At 32.8% G+C, this 17,676-nt stretch overlaps 2 protein-coding genes across 4 annotated transcripts; both read right to left on the bottom strand.

Moving 5' to 3' along the window:
• Nucleotides 1-228: 228 nt before the first annotated feature.
• On the bottom strand, nucleotides 229-5,919 carry LOC101221773 (protochlorophyllide-dependent translocon component 52, chloroplastic). 2 transcript variants are annotated; one of them, XM_011661762.2, is made up of 7 exons: nucleotides 5,182-5,913; nucleotides 3,453-3,640; nucleotides 2,647-2,739; nucleotides 2,347-2,557; nucleotides 1,610-1,807; nucleotides 1,347-1,534; nucleotides 229-786 (listed from the first exon to the last, which is right to left on the bottom strand). In XM_011661762.2, the coding sequence occupies exons 1-7, from the start codon at nucleotides 5,818-5,820 to the stop codon at nucleotides 531-533; spliced, it is 1,773 nt and encodes a 590-aa protein (XP_011660064.1). In that variant the 5' UTR covers nucleotides 5,821-5,913; the 3' UTR covers nucleotides 229-530. The 2 variants fall into 2 exon arrangements, with proteins under 2 accessions (XP_011660064.1, XP_031741408.1); XM_031885548.1 differs by lacking the exon at nucleotides 1,610-1,807 and having other exon boundaries at nucleotides 5,182-5,919.
• Nucleotides 5,920-6,861: 942 nt separating this feature from the next.
• Nucleotides 6,862-13,818, bottom strand: LOC101214566 (protochlorophyllide-dependent translocon component 52, chloroplastic). 2 transcript variants are annotated; one of them, XM_031885550.1, is made up of 8 exons: nucleotides 13,151-13,818; nucleotides 10,657-10,692; nucleotides 10,282-10,469; nucleotides 9,876-9,968; nucleotides 9,578-9,782; nucleotides 8,588-8,782; nucleotides 8,321-8,508; nucleotides 6,862-7,296 (listed from the first exon to the last, which is right to left on the bottom strand). In XM_031885550.1, the coding sequence occupies exons 1-8, from the start codon at nucleotides 13,643-13,645 to the stop codon at nucleotides 7,041-7,043; spliced, it is 1,656 nt and encodes a 551-aa protein (XP_031741410.1). In that variant the 5' UTR covers nucleotides 13,646-13,818; the 3' UTR covers nucleotides 6,862-7,040. The 2 variants fall into 2 exon arrangements, with proteins under 2 accessions (XP_031741410.1, XP_011660063.2); XM_011661761.2 differs by lacking the exon at nucleotides 10,657-10,692 and having other exon boundaries at nucleotides 13,151-13,816.
• Nucleotides 13,819-17,676: the final 3,858 nt, after the last annotated feature.

The raw sequence follows: 17,676 nt of genomic DNA, 5'->3' as shown, positions 1-17,676 counted from the left end.
TTAGTTCTTAGTTGAGTTGTGATTTTTGTGATTTTCACTCATACGTGTACAATTTAAATCATGATGTTACTTTTTATAAGATCAACATAAATATAGCTCAATTGACATAGATTTTTAAGTTAACAACTTCAAGATTAGGGGTTTAATTCTCCAACCCCACTATTCCCATTTTAAAAATAAAGATCTTTTCGCTCATACAATTTTGTCCATATTTATATATAAAAATAATTAAATAAGTCCAACTCAAGTGACACACTTGAGAAGTTCAAACACTTCACTTCATATTTAAAATAAATAAATACATCTCTAAACTAAAAACATTCCATATATAGCTGAGTGAATAAGGTACCAATTACCATTCTACATCGACAATGCGACCTCCATTCCTACCATGAAGAGAAGATATACATACATATATATATATATTTCACTGGAAAAAAACCTCAAACTATCGGGCTTTCTCAAATGAAAAATATGATAACTTTATGTACAAGATAAATAATGATCGAGTTCTAATATGAAGAGAAGAGTCAAACCAGGGCATGATTGTAAACTTGGAAGTGGAAAGTTTTGTGGATGAAATGGGATAACCACTTTGAAGCAGCAAAACAGAGTATTGCAACGGTGACAATGGTGGCTCTAACTGTTGCTGAAAGTACACCATGCTTTATCAATGCCAAAGCTCCAATTGCAGCCATGGAGATGGCCTGAAGACTCACCTCAGCTATGTTTAGAGCTTTGTATGCACCATTGCAGCTCTTGCAATTCACCACATGGCTCCAGTACCTGAAATTCAATAACCAATTATGGAACGACAAACCTAATACCTTTGGTAAAGGTAGATAATCATTTGATTTTTGGTTTTTGAGGTTAAGTTTAAGTCGTCACATTTTTTTTTTACATTAAAGTTTGTTTTTGTTTCTATGATTTGGCCAAGAAGTCTGGTGTTTACTTAGGAAAAGATGAAAAAATAATTAAGAAATTGTAAAAAAATAAGCTCAATTATTGAACATCATACCTAAACTAAACAAAACAGGGGTTGTTTAGGGCAATAAATTAGTTATTATAGTTTGTGGGTTAAAATAAATGTGAAAGGTTTGCTGTCCTAACAAATTCGAACTAAAGTTCCAAAATGCCTCCTCAAGATGGTCCTTCTTGGGTTTCCGATTCTTGAATCAAATCTTTATGAACCAAATGCTTAAGTAGGCTTTATGAACTTTGATTCCATATTAGATAACATGGAGTTCTTTTTCAAAACTAATTATATTAGATAACATGGAGTTCTTTTCAAAACTAGTCGGCAATGAGAGAGTGGAGGAAGTTGAGTTTCAGAAATTAGAGGATACCTTTCGAACACCTGTTCTCTAGGAGGGATTGGAGGAAGAGAGCCAGAATATTTGCCTCCCCAATCAACTCGACCACCTGCATACTTGTTCAACCATCTTCTAAATCCAACAACCAAAGCATCTGATTTTACTGGCACATAACAAGCTTTATGCCAATTTGAAGGGCCTATTTCCTCATATTTATGCTCCTAAAATTCAGAACAAACTTCATCAGAAACTATATTCGACAGGCAAATAAAATATCCACAAATCAACTGTCTTGCCTCAACACGAAGAAAATACATGTCTGAATCTAGAATCAAGTTCTGCCCTATGTGAAACATCCATCGTGGGACAATATAGTTCATCCATTTCCCAAAGTTCCTAGGGAAGGCCCATATCAATCTGCTTTTGCCTGGACTAACTGGGATGCAGAAGAAAACCAGAAATGATCTTCGCTGCGAGATTTCTGTTGGCGGTTTCTGAACCAACAAAACTTTTCATGAAGCAAACCAAATCACTAGCGAAAAGCAAAAGAAAATGCAGTTCAGATGTTTAAGTTTGAGTTACAGTTGAAGTATTGATAAAATGAGATTTACTATAACTACGAGATCCGAAATTTGAACCTCTACGAAATTTCAAGCTCACATATGAAGGGAATGTTTGTTATGAAATCGACGACCAAAGAAGGCAAGAAAAACATATTGGGCAGGAAAATCGTCACAGAAATTTACGTGGTTCACTAACAGTGTGTTGGCTGTGTTCATATTAGAAAAAAAACAATTTATTATTGGATAGGAATTATCGTATTACAAATTCAAAGACGGTATAGTTATAAAATTTACATAGCGCACTCCACTAAACCTTAGGACCAAGATCTCAAATAACATAAATTCGAATACAAATTAGGCTTTTGGGACGTATGCTTAATTTTTTAATTTGATGGATGATCTAACAATTATTGACTCAATGCAAGAAGAAACATGTAAATGCAGTTATGCCGTTGTCTAATCTAATGTACCTTTACATTTGCAGTTGATGATACGGCTTCATCGTTCTTGGTGGAGCTCTCTACATTTCCTTGAACCAACTCTGGATCAGTGAAAAAATAATAGACACAAGGTGCAAAAAACTTGTGACGGAGCCTTTCGTGTCTGCCAACAAATCCATCTGCTTTCAACTTTTCAACAACCAATTCAAGTGGTCTGCCACCTTCCCTGTCAGCAGTTGCTGTGAATGAACACATGATTGTTGTTAGTCAAAGCAATCCTTGTGAGAGCCTCAAATGCAAGAGTTGAGAAGATAGAATTGGCAAAGATATCTGTTTTTTATTGATGGTGGGGCTGGAATTATCTTGTAGTGTGCGTAGGGAACATGGGCAGGGTCCATAAGGTTTTCAATCAGTATTTCATACCTGAAAACACCAATTTTCAATGACAAAGTAATCAGATTAGAATATCACTACTAAATGACATTGTAGGAGTTCAAACTCATAATTTACAATTCCGATACATATTATTGCTAAACTCAAAAGTTCAAATGAATGAATAAGATGTATATATATATACTCAACTCCCTTTCCCTTTCAAGAGTTTGTGAGTTCAATTCATGGTGATAACCTATCTAAGATTTAATATCTTTATGGGTTTCCTTGACATCCAAATGTTGTAGGGTCGAGATGCACGTAAGTGAACTCGAACAATTACGGGTGTGAAAAAGAACAACCCCATCCTTCCCATTCTCCTCCAAACCATTATCTAGAAGCTAATCACATCAACAAGTACAAAAACCTAACACCATTCTAGTACAATATAGTTTTTATTCAAACTTTGGTTTAGTCTTATGAAGATACTTAACTATCTTTTCAACAAACATGGTCTTCATGACACCGTAGATTTGATTGTGGACGGTTATTTCCTAAATTCAGTTACTTTTCTTTTTGTTGATAAAAACAACTTTCAGATGCTAGAATTCCTAAATGCAGATATTAGAATTAGTAAACAATACCTAAAAAACATAAATAAGAATTAGTGAACAAATCTTTGATTTGTTTGCTTTAGCTCTTTGCATTTGACATTTCAAAAGGCATGAAAATCAGAGAGAGGCTTTGAAGTGATTACTGATTACCCATAGGCCATATCCCTATTGCCCTCTAGCTTAACATAAGATGGATCGTCCAGCTCTGGAATAAAGGGAGGTTCCTTCTCCAAAATGATATCTTTGAATTTGGGGTCCGAGTTTGGCCAGAACCAAAGTATGCCATTTTGCACTGTCGTTGGATATATAGCAACACATGCCTTCTTGGATGAGTGAACCTGCATGTTATAGCAATGGATGTATGTTCACTTTATTTGTAAATTCAGCCTTCAATAGGCTTATGTATGAAAAATACTCATTCTCAATAATATGATAATGGATGTATATTTTAAAAAATATTACTTCGCAAATATGAAGGTGAAAATTCAAACCATAGGCTCTATAAGACTGGTAGAAATGTTTAACTACCGATTTATGCTTTAAGTTAAGTTGATAAATGATAAAATAAAATTTTAGATCATTGTTTGTATATCTCTTTCTAATTTTTATACAAGTTCATGCAAACAGTTAAATCACCTGTTCTATTCCTTTATATTCAACAAAGTTTTTCTTTTTATCATTTCGACATCGTAAATTTGTCATCTGCATTTTTCTTTGTTTTATTTCTGAATCTTATAATATTGTTGATACCAAACTAAATATATTAGTAGCTCAGATCACAAGTTTATATGATGTCATATAAGATTCATATTGATCCCAATACAAAATTCACCTACAATTATCAAAGCACATTTCCATATAGGATCTAACTTACAAAATATTTGAGTGGAAAAATTATTTATAAAATAAGTAAGAAAGCTTTAAAAAGAAAATTCAATGTGAACTGAGCGAAATTTTTAAAAATAGTAAATTTTATAAAATATCTACAACCTATAGCAAATTCTATCATTTATAGTGATTGATAAGATATAGTAATAGAAGACTATCAGTGATAGAACCTAAAATTTTACTATAGCTTGTAAATATTTTAATTTATTTTGTTATTTTTAAAAATACTAAGTGAATTAAACTAAAAAAAAATTATTATCCATGTAAAATATGTTACCCCACACATTATCAAAAGAGATGAATATATATAGCATTTGTTTATATAGATCAATACAGTACTAAAACGCCCATTTTGATCTAGCTTTTGTCAACTGTAGTCCTTACATTTTCAAAACATACATAAGTGATTGTTTTAGTTCATAGTTAGATTTTTTAAAATATGATACCGAGCTTTCATTGAGCAAAATAAAAGAATTTACAAGGAAATACTTAAAACAAAAGGGGGTCTACGTCAATTAATAATTGAGTTGTGTTAATTTAAATTTTAAGATAATAATTGTATCAGTCTAAGCACTGAGCCCTAAGTTTGTTTAAATTTCATAAGTGAAATTTTGTCCTTATGTTTTGTTTAGACTCTATGATTTACAATTCAAATTTAATTCTTATGGTTTGACGACACCCATCAATAGCACATATGGTAGGGAGTATTTTATCAAATAAGAACTATTAATGAGATTTTAACAAACCATAAGTATTAAATTCTAACTTAAATGGTAATTTAGCCTGTTTTCTGTTTCTTGTTTGCTATTTTCTAAAATTAATGGACCTTCCATTGTAGGGGATTATTAATGGACCTTCCATTGTAGGGGATTATTAATGGACCCTCCATCGAGGACTAAATTATAATTACTCTTTTATCTTTTCTTTTTAATCACTTTTTCAAAAGTACACCAAAACAAACATTAGAAAGGAAAAGAGACTAAATGATTACCGGAGGGCCATCGGGAGGCGCTTGAGGGATGAATTTACAGTCACCAGAGCCATTAAAGCACCATCCATGGTACACACACTGTAATCTCCCCCACTGATCGATCCTCCCTTCCGACAACGGCGCCAATCTATGAGGACAACTATCATCAAACACCTTCCACGCATTCTCATTCCTATCCCACCACACCACCAAATCCAACCCCAAAACCTTCTTCCCAATCGGTACTTTCTTGTCCAAATCGCACACTGGCATCACCGGATACCACTCCGCAAACCAATCGAACTTCTCTTCCTCCACTTCCGGTCGTTCTGAAGTGACAACGTCGGACGCCATGGCCGTGCGGAGTAATTCGCACTTTCTAATCGCATTTCGATGCGTCGGCGTCTTGAAATTGGAAAATGATCTCGATCTCGATCTCGGCAGCGGATTCCGATTGGAGGCGAGAGAGTAGGGATTGGGGGTTAGGGTTCTGTTGACTGTGGTTGGGATGAGGATTAGATGAGGAGAGGAAATTCTGGCAACCTCCATGGGTGTGAATCTGATTCTGGTTTGGGCAGAGCGGGGAAGTGGGAGAATCGGAGGATTGTTGAAGGTGAGAAAATTGAAATGAAGGCGTGTGTAGCTGTGGAAATGAATCATGGAGAAGAGGGAAAGTTTGCATGCTTTTCAGCCATTGATGAACAAGATAATGATCTCCGGAATTATTCAATAAACGTTTTAGCGCGAACCAATCTAACGATGAAAACCGGCAAAACCACGTGTTATTTATTTATTTTTTAAATTTATAGATATTTATAGATATTATTTTGTTTAGACAATTTTAGTTTTGGTTCTATTTAGTGGTAGAATTTCAAAACGTGCAATTTCGTTTCTCATATTTGTAAAATGTTTTAAATTGTCTATACCCTAAATTTGTTAACGAGATACTTACTATATCGTTATGTGTTGATGGTTGATGCTAATACTAATATAAGAAGCATTGATTTGTCTGTCAAATATCTTCTGTGTGTCAATTATTTTATTGTTTTTATTTTCGACATGGTCCAACCATTTTTAAGTTATTTTTTTATTTTATCTTTTCAACCCTTTACTTTTCACATTTCTCTTCTCCCCCTCTTTGTCGAGTGTCGTGTTCGTGCTCCCCTTTTGCTGCCCAATTTTTTCTTTTGATGTTTTTAATTGGAATATTTCACTATATGTTTATATGCATGACATATATTTGATTTTCTTACTAAAGAAATAGCACGTCTCCAATGTGTCATGTTCTACGTTTTTTGAAAAATAGCACGTCTCCGATGTTGCATGTTAGCATCTGTGTTTCCCAGATATTAATTGCGTTGATGACATGTACATTGTATTCTATTAGTTGAAAAGTCAAATAAAAGTTTGTTTTTGTAAAATAAAGGAGAGTTATTTAAATTGCAATTTCATTATACCCTAAAACCACATGAAAAATATGACTATTTCTTCTATTAAAAATTTATCTCATATGAGCCTTCAACAAGAGACTATCGATGATAAATTTTGCTATATTTGTAATTTTTTAATAATGTTAATATACACTTAACTATTAGTCTAAAAATGTCACCCAATATAAGTACCTTAGTTTTTACTGTTTCGTTATTGAATTTGTATTTGGTTTCATTTGGATTCTCAATTTTTAAACCTAACATTTTAAAATTAAAAAAAATAATTCAAACTTGAATCTTTCTAAAAATGTCAATTCGAATACAACTTAGCAAATAAAATACGAATATTCAACTTTGTCGATATGATCGGCTTATTGAACTTGATGATTTGAATATGTACAAGATAGAATATAAGTGAGTTGTTCATGAAGAAAGACAAGAAGAAAAGAGTCAAACCAAGGCATGAATGTAGTCACGGAAGCGGAAAGTTTCTTGAATGAAATGGGATAACCACTTTGAAGCAGCAAAACAGACTATTGCAATGATGAAAATGGTGGCTCTAACTTTTGCTGAAATTACTCCATTTTGTGTCAATGCCAAAACTCCAATTGCAGCTATGGAGATCACCTGAAGACTCACCTCAGCTTTATTTAGAGCTTTATATGCTCCATTGCAGCTCTTGCAATTCACCACATGGCTCCAGTACCTGATTTTTTTTTTCAGAGAAGAAACGTTTCGTTGAATAAATGAAATAAGGAGACACTCCGAACACCTCTAAGTGATGACAAAAGAGATTTCTAGTTGGAAACTAAATAAGAAAGATCCAAGTTTGTAAATGGGTGCTAGTTTTGGACCAGTGCAACCTAGTAGGACAAAATTAAATTCATAAAACTATGATCAAAACAAGAAGATGAATCTTTAAAGAGACGCTTATTACACTCATCCTATAATGTCGAGAACAAAGCACACGAAATGGACAGCGAAAAAGTCTTTATTACCATGAAGTGGATGGCCCACTAAAATGGAAGCCGAAATGTCAAAACTATTGTCAAGAGTAGGCTAAAGACCAATCAAAAGCAGATGAGTTAGGGGTAAAGACCCTAAAATAGTATTCTGATTTAGGAGGCAAGCAACAATGCATAAGCAGATGAGTAGGGGATTCAAAATGGTTCTGTCACGTAACACACCAAGATGAAGAGATACACATATAAGGCATACGACATTGAAGACAATCAGTAGAATTGACAACACTTAGAAGGATTCTCAAAATTCATCGAATGATCCACGAGAGATTTTACGTTAAAAGATGAAGAGGGGTCAACAATCCATCTCCATGTATCAAGTGAAACACAAAATCTGACCGATAACAGTTGTGATTAGGAAGCCCACTTTGAAGTCCCTAGATCAAAATGTTGCTAGATTTGCAATTCTTTTAAATTGTCTCAATACATTGCAATCACCATGTTTTTTATTTCGTTATCCAATATTCACCAATATTTTCAAAAGCCAAACCATAAAAATTAGTTTCCAAAAACTTGTTCTGGTTCTATAATTTGACTAACAATTCAAGTTTTTCTTCTAGAAATGTAAAAGGCATATCATGAAATTTAGGAGAAAAGAAACAAAAATTTCGAAAACATGAAAACTAAAAACCAAATCCTTATGGTAGGCAGACTAAATTTACCCTCTAAAAATAGTAGGGAAGATGAGTTTTAGAAATCAGAGGATACCTTTCTAACACTAGTGCTCTAGGAGAAAGTGAAGGAAGGGAGCCAGAATATTTGCCTCCCCAATCAACTTGACCACCAGCATACTTGTTCAACCATCTTCTAAATCCAACAACGAAAGCATCTGATTTTACTGGCACATAACAAGCTTTATGCCAATTGGAAGTGCCTATTTCCTCATATTTATGCTCCTAAAATTCAGAACAAACTTCATTAGGAACTGTATTCGACAGGCGAAGAAAATATCAACAAACAAAATGAACGTCTTACCTCAACATGAAGAAGATACATGTCTGAATCTAGAATCAAGTTCTGTACTATATGAAAAATCCATCGTGGGACAATAAAATGTACCCATTTATCCAAGTTAATAGGGAAGGCCCAGATCAATCTGCTTTTACCTGGACTAACCGGGATGCAGAAAAAAGCCAAGAATGTTCTTCTCGAGATTTCAGTTGGCGGTTTCTAAACCAACAAAACTTTTCATCAATCAGATCGAATCACCAGCAAAAAGAAGAAAAAACAAGAAAATGCAGTTTAAGAATCCAAGTCTAGATTGCTGTTGAAGTATTGCTTTAAATGAAATTGGTCGTAACCTATCCGCTTAAGTTTTTAGGTTGATCAGTGATTTAGCATGTTATAAATGCACAAGATCCTATAATTGAACCTCTATAAAACTTCAACCTCACATATGAGGGTTGACCGGTGATTTAGCATGAGGAGAAGTGTGGGGAAATCAACAACCAAACAAAGCAAGAAAACTAAGATGCACAGACACTTTAGTTTGGATAGCGTTTCGTGTCGTATTCGTGTCTCGTATCCGTGTCCGTGCTTTTTAGAAAGAAATTGTAAAGAACGACGAAATCAACGTAAGATTTACATAGTTCACTAACAGTACATTAGCTACGTTTACAAGCAGAGAGAGATTAGTTTATTGTAAGAGAGAAAATATCATATTACAGACTCAGAGGTGCTAGTAGAGTTGGGGAGTTTATATTGTGCAAAAAAATGTAAATAGTGTGAATAGCATAAATACGAATATAAATTAGGCTTTGGGGGGCATTGCCTTGACGCTTCACTAGAGTGGGTCGTTTGGAGTGTCAGATGACAGATTCAAGAATCAACACATTCTAAAGTATTGAATTATTGATATAATTCAATTTATTGTAGTCAATCATGCATAAATTTTTGACTTGATGGATGATGTAAGAAATCATCAGCGAGAGACATGGAAATGCAGTAATGATGATGCTAATATACCTTTACATTTGCAGTTGACGATACAGATCCATCCTTCTTGCTCTCTACATTTCCTTGAACCAGCTCTGGATCAGTGAAGTAATAATAGACACAAGGTGCAAAAAATTTGTGACGGAGCGTTTCGTCTTTGCCAACAAAACCATCTGCTTTCAACTTTTCAACGACCATTTCAAGCGGTCTGCCACGTTCCCTGTCAGTGTTCACTGTGAATGAATGAACGCATAATTGTTGTTAGTCAAAGCAATCCTTGTAAGAGCTTCAAATGCAAGAGTTGAGAAGAATAAATTGGCAATGATATCTGTTTTTCATTGGTGGCGGGGCTGGCATTATCCCGTAGTGAGCGTATGGAAGATGGGCAAGGTCCATAAGATTTTCAATCAGTACCTCATACCTGGAAACTCCAATTGTCAATGACAAAGTACTCGGATTAGGATATCACTACTAAATGATATTATAGGAGTTCAAACTCGCAATTTACTTTTCTTATACCGTATTAAATCATCGGTATGCTCAGAAGTTCAAATGAATGAATTAAGTTCAAATGAATCAACAGTCAACGGCCTCAAGGCATAAGCCTAAATAGTTTTTTGGAACATTGACTAGAATGAGTGAACAGAATTTTGATTCGTTTTGCTTTGGCTCTTTCCATTTGACATTTCAAAATGCACCAAAAATCAGAAAGAACAAACAACGGAAATGCTTACCCGTATGCCATATCCCTATTCCCCTCTAACTTGACATAAGATGGGTCGTCTAGCTCCGGAATAAAGGGAGGTTTCTTCTCCATAATAATATCTTTGAATTTGGGGTCCAAGTTTGGCCAGAACCACACTATGCCGTTCTGCGTCGTGCTCGGATATACAGCGGCACATGCCTTCTTGGACGAGTGAACCTGCATGTTATAGCATTTGATGTAAATGTTCATAATATTTGTGGATTCAGCCTTCAACAGAGTTATATATGAAAATGGTTATTCTCAATAATATGATAATATGTGTATGTTCTTCAAATATTACTTCACAAATATGATGGTGAAAATTCAAACCAATTACAATATGGTAAGAGATGTCTTAACTAACCGACAAAAGTGCGCTTCTGTTAACCGCCAATTCCACCTGAGTGCTTTTCGTCTCGTAGTAAATATTATTAAGTTTGAACAAAGTAATAAACTTAAAAGAAATTCCTTCTGGTAGATCAACTCTTTTAAGTTATAATGAAAACTTAAATAAAAACATGTTATCCTAAATTTGTGTTTGAATCTAATCAAAGATAAACTCAAACTCCTTTAAATTCATCCGTCTTTAATATATTTCTTATCAACTGGTACGAAGTGAAAACTAGTTATAGATCTTCAATAATACATCATAATAAAAAAGGTAATCGAATAACTTCAAGAACAAAATTTGGTGAAGAGAGAAATCTCTCAACTCAATTAGCATTAAAAGTTTAATTGTACAAGGGCCCAATTAATTATTCAAGACCTTATTTAAAATATATAGATAAAAGATAATTCATATTAAATAAAAATCTTTTATTTTAACTTAAATAATTTTACATCTCTTATTTAAATAATCATAGTTCATTAAATAACTAATGCTTTAAAATTTAAAAACTTGTGATTGTTTAAATGGAAACAACTTTCATTTTAAAAAAATGAAAAAAATACACTAGCATACTTAAAGAAAACAAGTCTATTGAGAATGTAGACAAACCAACCCAACCCAACGAACCTTTCTGCACACTTAAGATCAAACACATCCCGCCAACTATTAGAAGAAAAAAAAAACAACCCTACTCCCCTAAAGGCAGTGCTCAATCATAGCACTAACAACTCTGATACGAACAAACGTCTTCAATAAAAAGAAAAAAGAGAAATCTTGAACGCTACTAGCAAATCACAGTGGTAGACAATATCGTCCAAGCCTTTCTCCACCTTCCAATAAATAAAGCAAGACCTAGCAAGTGAAGACAACTTCCTCGCAAGTCCAACGTGATAGCACAACCCTGAAGAACTTGCCAGGATAATAACTTTCACGTGGCCACGAGTCTTAATGCTGTAAAATACTGAAAAGGCTGACACACCGTACTAAGCGAAAAAGATCAACCAAACATGGAAAAAAAAAAAGATTTGCACGTGAACCCTTCAAAAGCATTAGGACTCCAAAAGCTAACATGCTTCTCCATTTTCTAAAGATGCTCACCAAAGCTTTTACTCCCTCTCAACTCCTTATCTGTTCGAAACATATATTTCCGTTTTTATACTTAAAAAAAAGTGATTTATTTTGTAAAAATAACGAATTTTAGAAAATATTTACTATTTTACACTATATAGTAAAATTTTAAATTATTAATAATAGATATTAACACTTATATGACATTGTTAGAAAAATATTTTAATTTATTTTACTATTTTTAAAAAAAAATCTTTATTATAAAATGTTTTTAAAAAAAGTCTGGTATAAAAAAGATAAAAATAATAAAATGTTAAATTGTAAATTTGATTGTAGTAATAAGAGAAAGTTAGAATCTATACTAATAGTCTTCCTGATAAGAATTATATATTTATGAGAATTTTATCAATCCATACAAATTAAATCATTCATGAAATTTTACAAATGGTGGTACTAAATTCTAACTTGAGAAAATTGACATACATGCCAAAACTACTACACTATTGAACTTACAAGTTACACCATACATGCCAAAAATACTATTTTGCCCTTGAATTATTTAAGAATTCAAAAGTCACTCCACCCTCTTTTCTTCCCTCTTCTCTCATTTTGATTCCATAGATTTTGTTGTAAAAAACCATTAATATAATTCGCCTATTAATATCCATCATTCACAAATTATACGTTTGATTCATTTTACTATATTTTTTTTAAAAAAAACTTTTTGATTCAAAGACATATTAAGCAAAAACTCTACCTTTATGATAATACGATATTTAAATGATTTAAAACGATAAAATAATAATTACTTTTTGTTGAAATAAATAAAATAACATACGTGAAAATGGAATCAAAGGCTGATTATTCAAAGTCTTTAGACAACATTTATAAAAATATAACATTATATGTTTGATACAAAAATCCATCCTAAATAAATCGTTATATTTTATAAATATTTGATCGTTATATTTTACAAATATTTTAGTTCATTTTGATATATTTAAAAATAACAATTTCTTTACACATATATATAAATTAAATATTTAAAATATTTTCTGCTGACTATAAAAGAAGAAAAACAAAATGTAAGCTGGGCAAAATTTATCCCAACCAAAGTCGTGAAAAAGGGTGATCTTGGTGTTCGTTACTAGCAAAATTGTACTCAAAAAGTATAAAATATTTGATAACTATTAGGCTTTCTCCGTACAGTACAATTTTGCATGTGATGAACGGATGTTATGAAATCTTCACAAGTTATATACCAATTGTTACTCTTTTCATATTTTTTCTTTAGTGATGTTTCCAAACTTGTATGAAAATTTGCATGATCTTGCAAATGGATCTTATATCTAATTTGATTTTACATTTAAAAACTAAACATTAGAAAGGAAAAGAGACTAACCGGAGGGCCATCAGGGGGCGCTTGGGGGATGAATTTACAATCACCCGAGCCATTGAAGCACCATCCATGGTACACACACTGCAACCTCCCCCATTGATCGATCCTCCCTTCCGACAACGGCGCCAATCTATGAGGACAACTATCATCAAACACCTTCCACGCATTCTCATTCCTATCCCACCACACCACCAAATCCAACCCCAAAACCTTCTTCCCAGTCGGTACTTTCTTGTCCAAGTCGCACACCGGCATCACCGGATACCACTCCGAAAACCAATCAAACTTCTCCTCCTCCATCTTCCGTCGTTCCGAAGTCACAACGTCGTCGGACGCCATAGCCGTGTGGAGTGATCCGCAGTTATTCCTGAACACATTTCGTTGCGTCGTGGTGATCTTGAAATTATTGGACGATAATAATCTCGATCTCGGCGGCTTGACGAGAGTGGTTGGAAGGTGAAGTAGATGAAGAGAAGAGGTGATTGTCGCAGCTTCCATGGGTGATTCTGAAGATGAATTAATTCCTTTGGGGAAATGGCGAGATGATGAGATGATATTTTTTGAAGGTTAAAGAGTGAAATCAAAAGGAATGGTGTAGATGGGAAGTTGCGGAGAAGACAAATTTGAAGGCTTTTGAGGTACTGATGAAGAGAATTGGTACATTAATTATGACTTCACAACTAAACTGTGTAAGTGGAAAACGTTTTCTAAAATATAGAAAAAGACAATCATAAATATTTTATCCATTTTTCTACTTGTTTTTCATTTAAATGCATATAAAATGTTATCCTCTGTCTAATATGTATTCTTCAACTTGAAAAGGTTTAAAAAACACTTTCAACCTTTAAGTTCAAATATACTTTATAATAAAAAAATTGTTATAATTCGTTACATAAATAATTATAAGCTTTTAAAAGTTAAATTACAGCGGAGGAGATTTAAGTCTAAGATTTTGAAATTTTAAAAGAAACAACTATTCTTTTAAAATAAAAGTTAAAGTATTATTTAATCCATATTGTAATTTAATATTTTAAAATTAATATTAAAATATAAATATAAAATATGGGAAGAAGCATCATTGAAAACAAAGACTATAGAAAAAGAAAATTACTATACTCACAAAAAGGAAGAAGTGTGTTGTGGCGGACATCATGGGGCCTTTCCACGTGGCATCATATCACCCATTCCATCTCCATCTCGTATCTCTTTCTTCTTCCTTCATCCATCTCTTTTTTTTTCTTTCTTTTTAAAAGATGTTTTCTTTGATCCTATACCCATTTCTGACAACAGTCCGTAGTTCTCTAGATTTATAAGTTTATGGTGAAGAATAGAGGTTAAAGGTAAAAATGAATGATGAAGCAAAAGGGTTTATATGGAAGTGGAGATTGAGAAAGGAATTGAAGAAAGGAAAGTCCAAGAAGATTAGAGAAAAAAAGTAGAAAGAAGAATTAGGAGATGAAAGGAAGGAAAAAGAAGTGAAATGGAATTTTGTATGAAGAAGAAAATTAAACAAATAACTCATAGCACCATAAAAATAATTTGATTTCCAATTTGCAAAGTAGCAAATCCTAAAAATAATTTGATTTCTAGTAAAATCGCATAACGTATATGTTTTGCCACAAATTTTCAACAACTTATTTTACCCTTGGTAACATGAAGCTCATTTTTATCTGTTACAGTATTGGTGTAAAGTAAAATCGTGGAATATAAAACAAAATTACGATTATATAGTATTTACATAACACTTAGTTTTATAATAATATTAAATAAACATTTATTTTTCGGATTGATCTCATTTAACCAACATATGTTAGAGGGCTTGAAATCAGATGCTTGACAATTTAGTTTTACTAAAAAATATAATAATAGATATTTAATTCACACTATTCATTCACATCATTTAATTCAAAAAAAATTCATATTTATATATTGTGCATGTAACAATTATTCGATTCCATAAACGGATTGGCCATAATAATAATAAATTAAAAATCTTATTAAACTAATGATACAGACATTAAATCATCTAAATTAGTGATAATAAAATCGAACTATCATTTAATCACGTATATTTTCCACATATATTATTCTTATTTACTATTATTTCAAAGTTGGTTACACAAGTTTGATTTAAAATCACCCAAACACTAAAAAATATTATTCAAATGTTAATATCCAAAAACAAATCGTGAGAATAATTTGATTTTTATATGAAACTATTTAACTGTAACAATTACCTTCCATAGATTTTTAATCACATTTTTATTTTCCGTCCATAGATTTTTAATCACATTTTCCTTCCATAGATTTTTAATCACATTTTTATTTTCCGTCCATAGATTTTTAATCACATTTTTATTTTAGGTACGACGCTATTCAGATGAATTCACCGCACTTCCGACCTTTTTGGAATCCTTCCACGGCTATTCAGATGAATTCACCGCACTTTCGACCTTTTTGGAATCCTTCTACGACAGCTTTCGACTTTATTGTTCGACTGTATTCTTTCACATAATTCTTGGAATTCATTTACCTTTATCCTCTACCGTGTCTTCTAATGTTAATGCAACGTTTGACGACTGTTTTTTTATGGTAGATGGGTGGAATCTTCTCAATATATTGTGTTTTTTTTATAGTAGATGGGTGGAATCTTCTCAATATATTGACTACCGCTTGGTTGATGTATTCGTTTCACGCTCATATTCATTTTCGTTTTATGCTCATATTCATTTTCGTTTTATGCTCATATTCATTTTCGTTTCATGCTCATATTCATTTTCGTTTCATGCTCATATTCATTTCAAGAATTCATACAGTGCATTTAAGGTAGACTTTTTCCATCTTTAAATATTTTTGTGTCGCATTACTTCTTTATTGGAATGTATGCAAAACTTCAAACCTTGTTCGGATCCTTAAACATAAGGACGTGTATTGGCAAAAAAAATTTAAAAGATTTAAAAGATTTAAAAGATTTGATCACCTATTCAATTTCAATCAGAACAATTTAAAAGATTTGATCAACACCAAATCCATCAACTAATTCAAAAATCTCAACAATCCCAACAATTTAGGAAATAACATCTACTTCTTATAAATAATTAAAGTCATATGCAAAGGATAACTTACTAAAGTTTGATGCAAAGGAAAGCATAAAGTTCTCACAGCAAATAGAGTTTAAAAAAGAAATTGTCACCGCTGCAACTTTTTCCTCCGGTCTCCTCCGCGCTGCAGGTCCTCTCCGCCGCTGCTTTCTTTTCGTGCGTACGATAGCATTGCCGCCCCTTCATTTTCTTTTTCAGTTTTTTATTTCTATTTTTTTAGAACTTGCCAGAGGAGAGATGAAGAGGTAGTGAAAAGAAACTTGAAAAGAAGAGAATGAAGAAAACAAAACGAGAGAGAAAAGAAATGAAGAAAGTGAAGAAAAGAAAGAGAGAGAAAAAGAGGTGGCGAAGTCAATTCATTTATATATTTTTTTATTTTATTTAAAAAAAGATATATATTTTTTTCTTTTATTTATTCTATTTTTTCAAACTGCAAGAAGGCTTTGCCAAAGGTTAATGCTTTTTTTTTTATTATCATCAATGACTTTTTTTTGGTTGTAGTTATTTCTTTGAAGGCTATGGGTAAGTATCTTGGTTTGGTCGCCTAAACTTTCTTTTCAAAATAGATAAAGGATTACGCACACACACAGCCTCTAATGATGTAGCGAGATCGAAAGTGACATGTCCCCTATATCATTGGGGATATCCTAGTAAAAGTCAAATTGTCATGCTATTACAATCCAAATATTTCCACAACCGAATGACACATAGCACAATTGCATGCTCGTAAAATAGGAATTTTGCAAAATTGATCAATCGCGAGTATCAATCATGCATTCATGTTTATTCCAGTTTTGAAGACTCGTGTGTCACTGATTACCATTATGAATGAGTTCTCGTGCCTCGTATTCTTCAAAATAAATAGAACCACCTTCGTTGAAAAAGTTACCCATCTTGAGACCTCGAACTTCTTTCAAAAGTGGGTAATGAGTGTCAAAATAATGAGTTGGGTATTGCATGGAAAAATAAAAGTTCATATGTCCTACTGAATTCAAAGCTTTAGTTATCAAACTTAGCTCATGATAAATGTTGCCAAAACTAAGACCGCGAGACTTATCATTGAGCTTGCAATACTAAATACTCAAGGGCAAAATAATGATTCTTTCTACGAAAATACGAAGAGACACAACCAACAAGATAAGAAGGTAACTAAATATGTCGCATCCTTCCGATCGTCCCTTATGCCAAGTTCTGCTAATAACATCCATCTTTTCTCTAAAGAACCAATAGCTCCGTAGCTCCTAGACCTGAGGTACTAGAGTGAAATCCAAGAGCTTAGGAGTCATTCTTGGACGAGGTCGTGCAATCATCCCAATAATATGTCTGAAAAAGATATTGACATGTTGTCGGAAGACATTTTGTCTTATCTCATGAATAGGTCAACTTTTTATAGGAATGAATGATTTTCTCGTAGAAATATTCCTTAAT

Source organism: Cucumis sativus, chromosome 1 (genome assembly GCF_000004075.3).
Source record: "Cucumis sativus cultivar 9930 chromosome 1, Cucumber_9930_V3, whole genome shotgun sequence".
Classification (NCBI taxonomy): Eukaryota; Viridiplantae; Streptophyta; class Magnoliopsida; order Cucurbitales; family Cucurbitaceae; genus Cucumis; species Cucumis sativus.
The sequence above is the reverse complement of the archived record's forward strand: the minus strand, read 5'-3'. Positions and strand labels throughout refer to the sequence as shown.

Coding starts and splice junctions, on each gene's coding strand:
- LOC101214566 (XM_031885550.1), bottom strand. CDS start 13,645: ATGGAAGCTGCGACAATCACCTCTTCTCTTCATCTACTTCACCTTCCA. Junction 8,783..9,577: donor CGTCAACTGCAAATGTAAAG/GTATATTAGCAT, acceptor TTGTTGGTTTAG/AAACCGCCAACTGAAATCTC. Junction 8,509..8,587: donor TGTATCTTCTTCATGTTGAG/GTAAGACGTTCA, acceptor TCTGAATTTTAG/GAGCATAAATATGAGGAAAT.
- LOC101221773 (XM_011661762.2), bottom strand. CDS start 5,820: ATGATTCATTTCCACAGCTACACACGCCTTCATTTCAATTTTCTCACC. Junction 2,740..3,452: donor AATAGGGATATGGCCTATGG/GTAATCAGTAAT, acceptor TGGTGTTTTCAG/GTATGAAATACTGATTGAAA. Junction 1,535..1,609: donor TGTATTTTCTTCGTGTTGAG/GCAAGACAGTTG, acceptor TCTGAATTTTAG/GAGCATAAATATGAGGAAAT.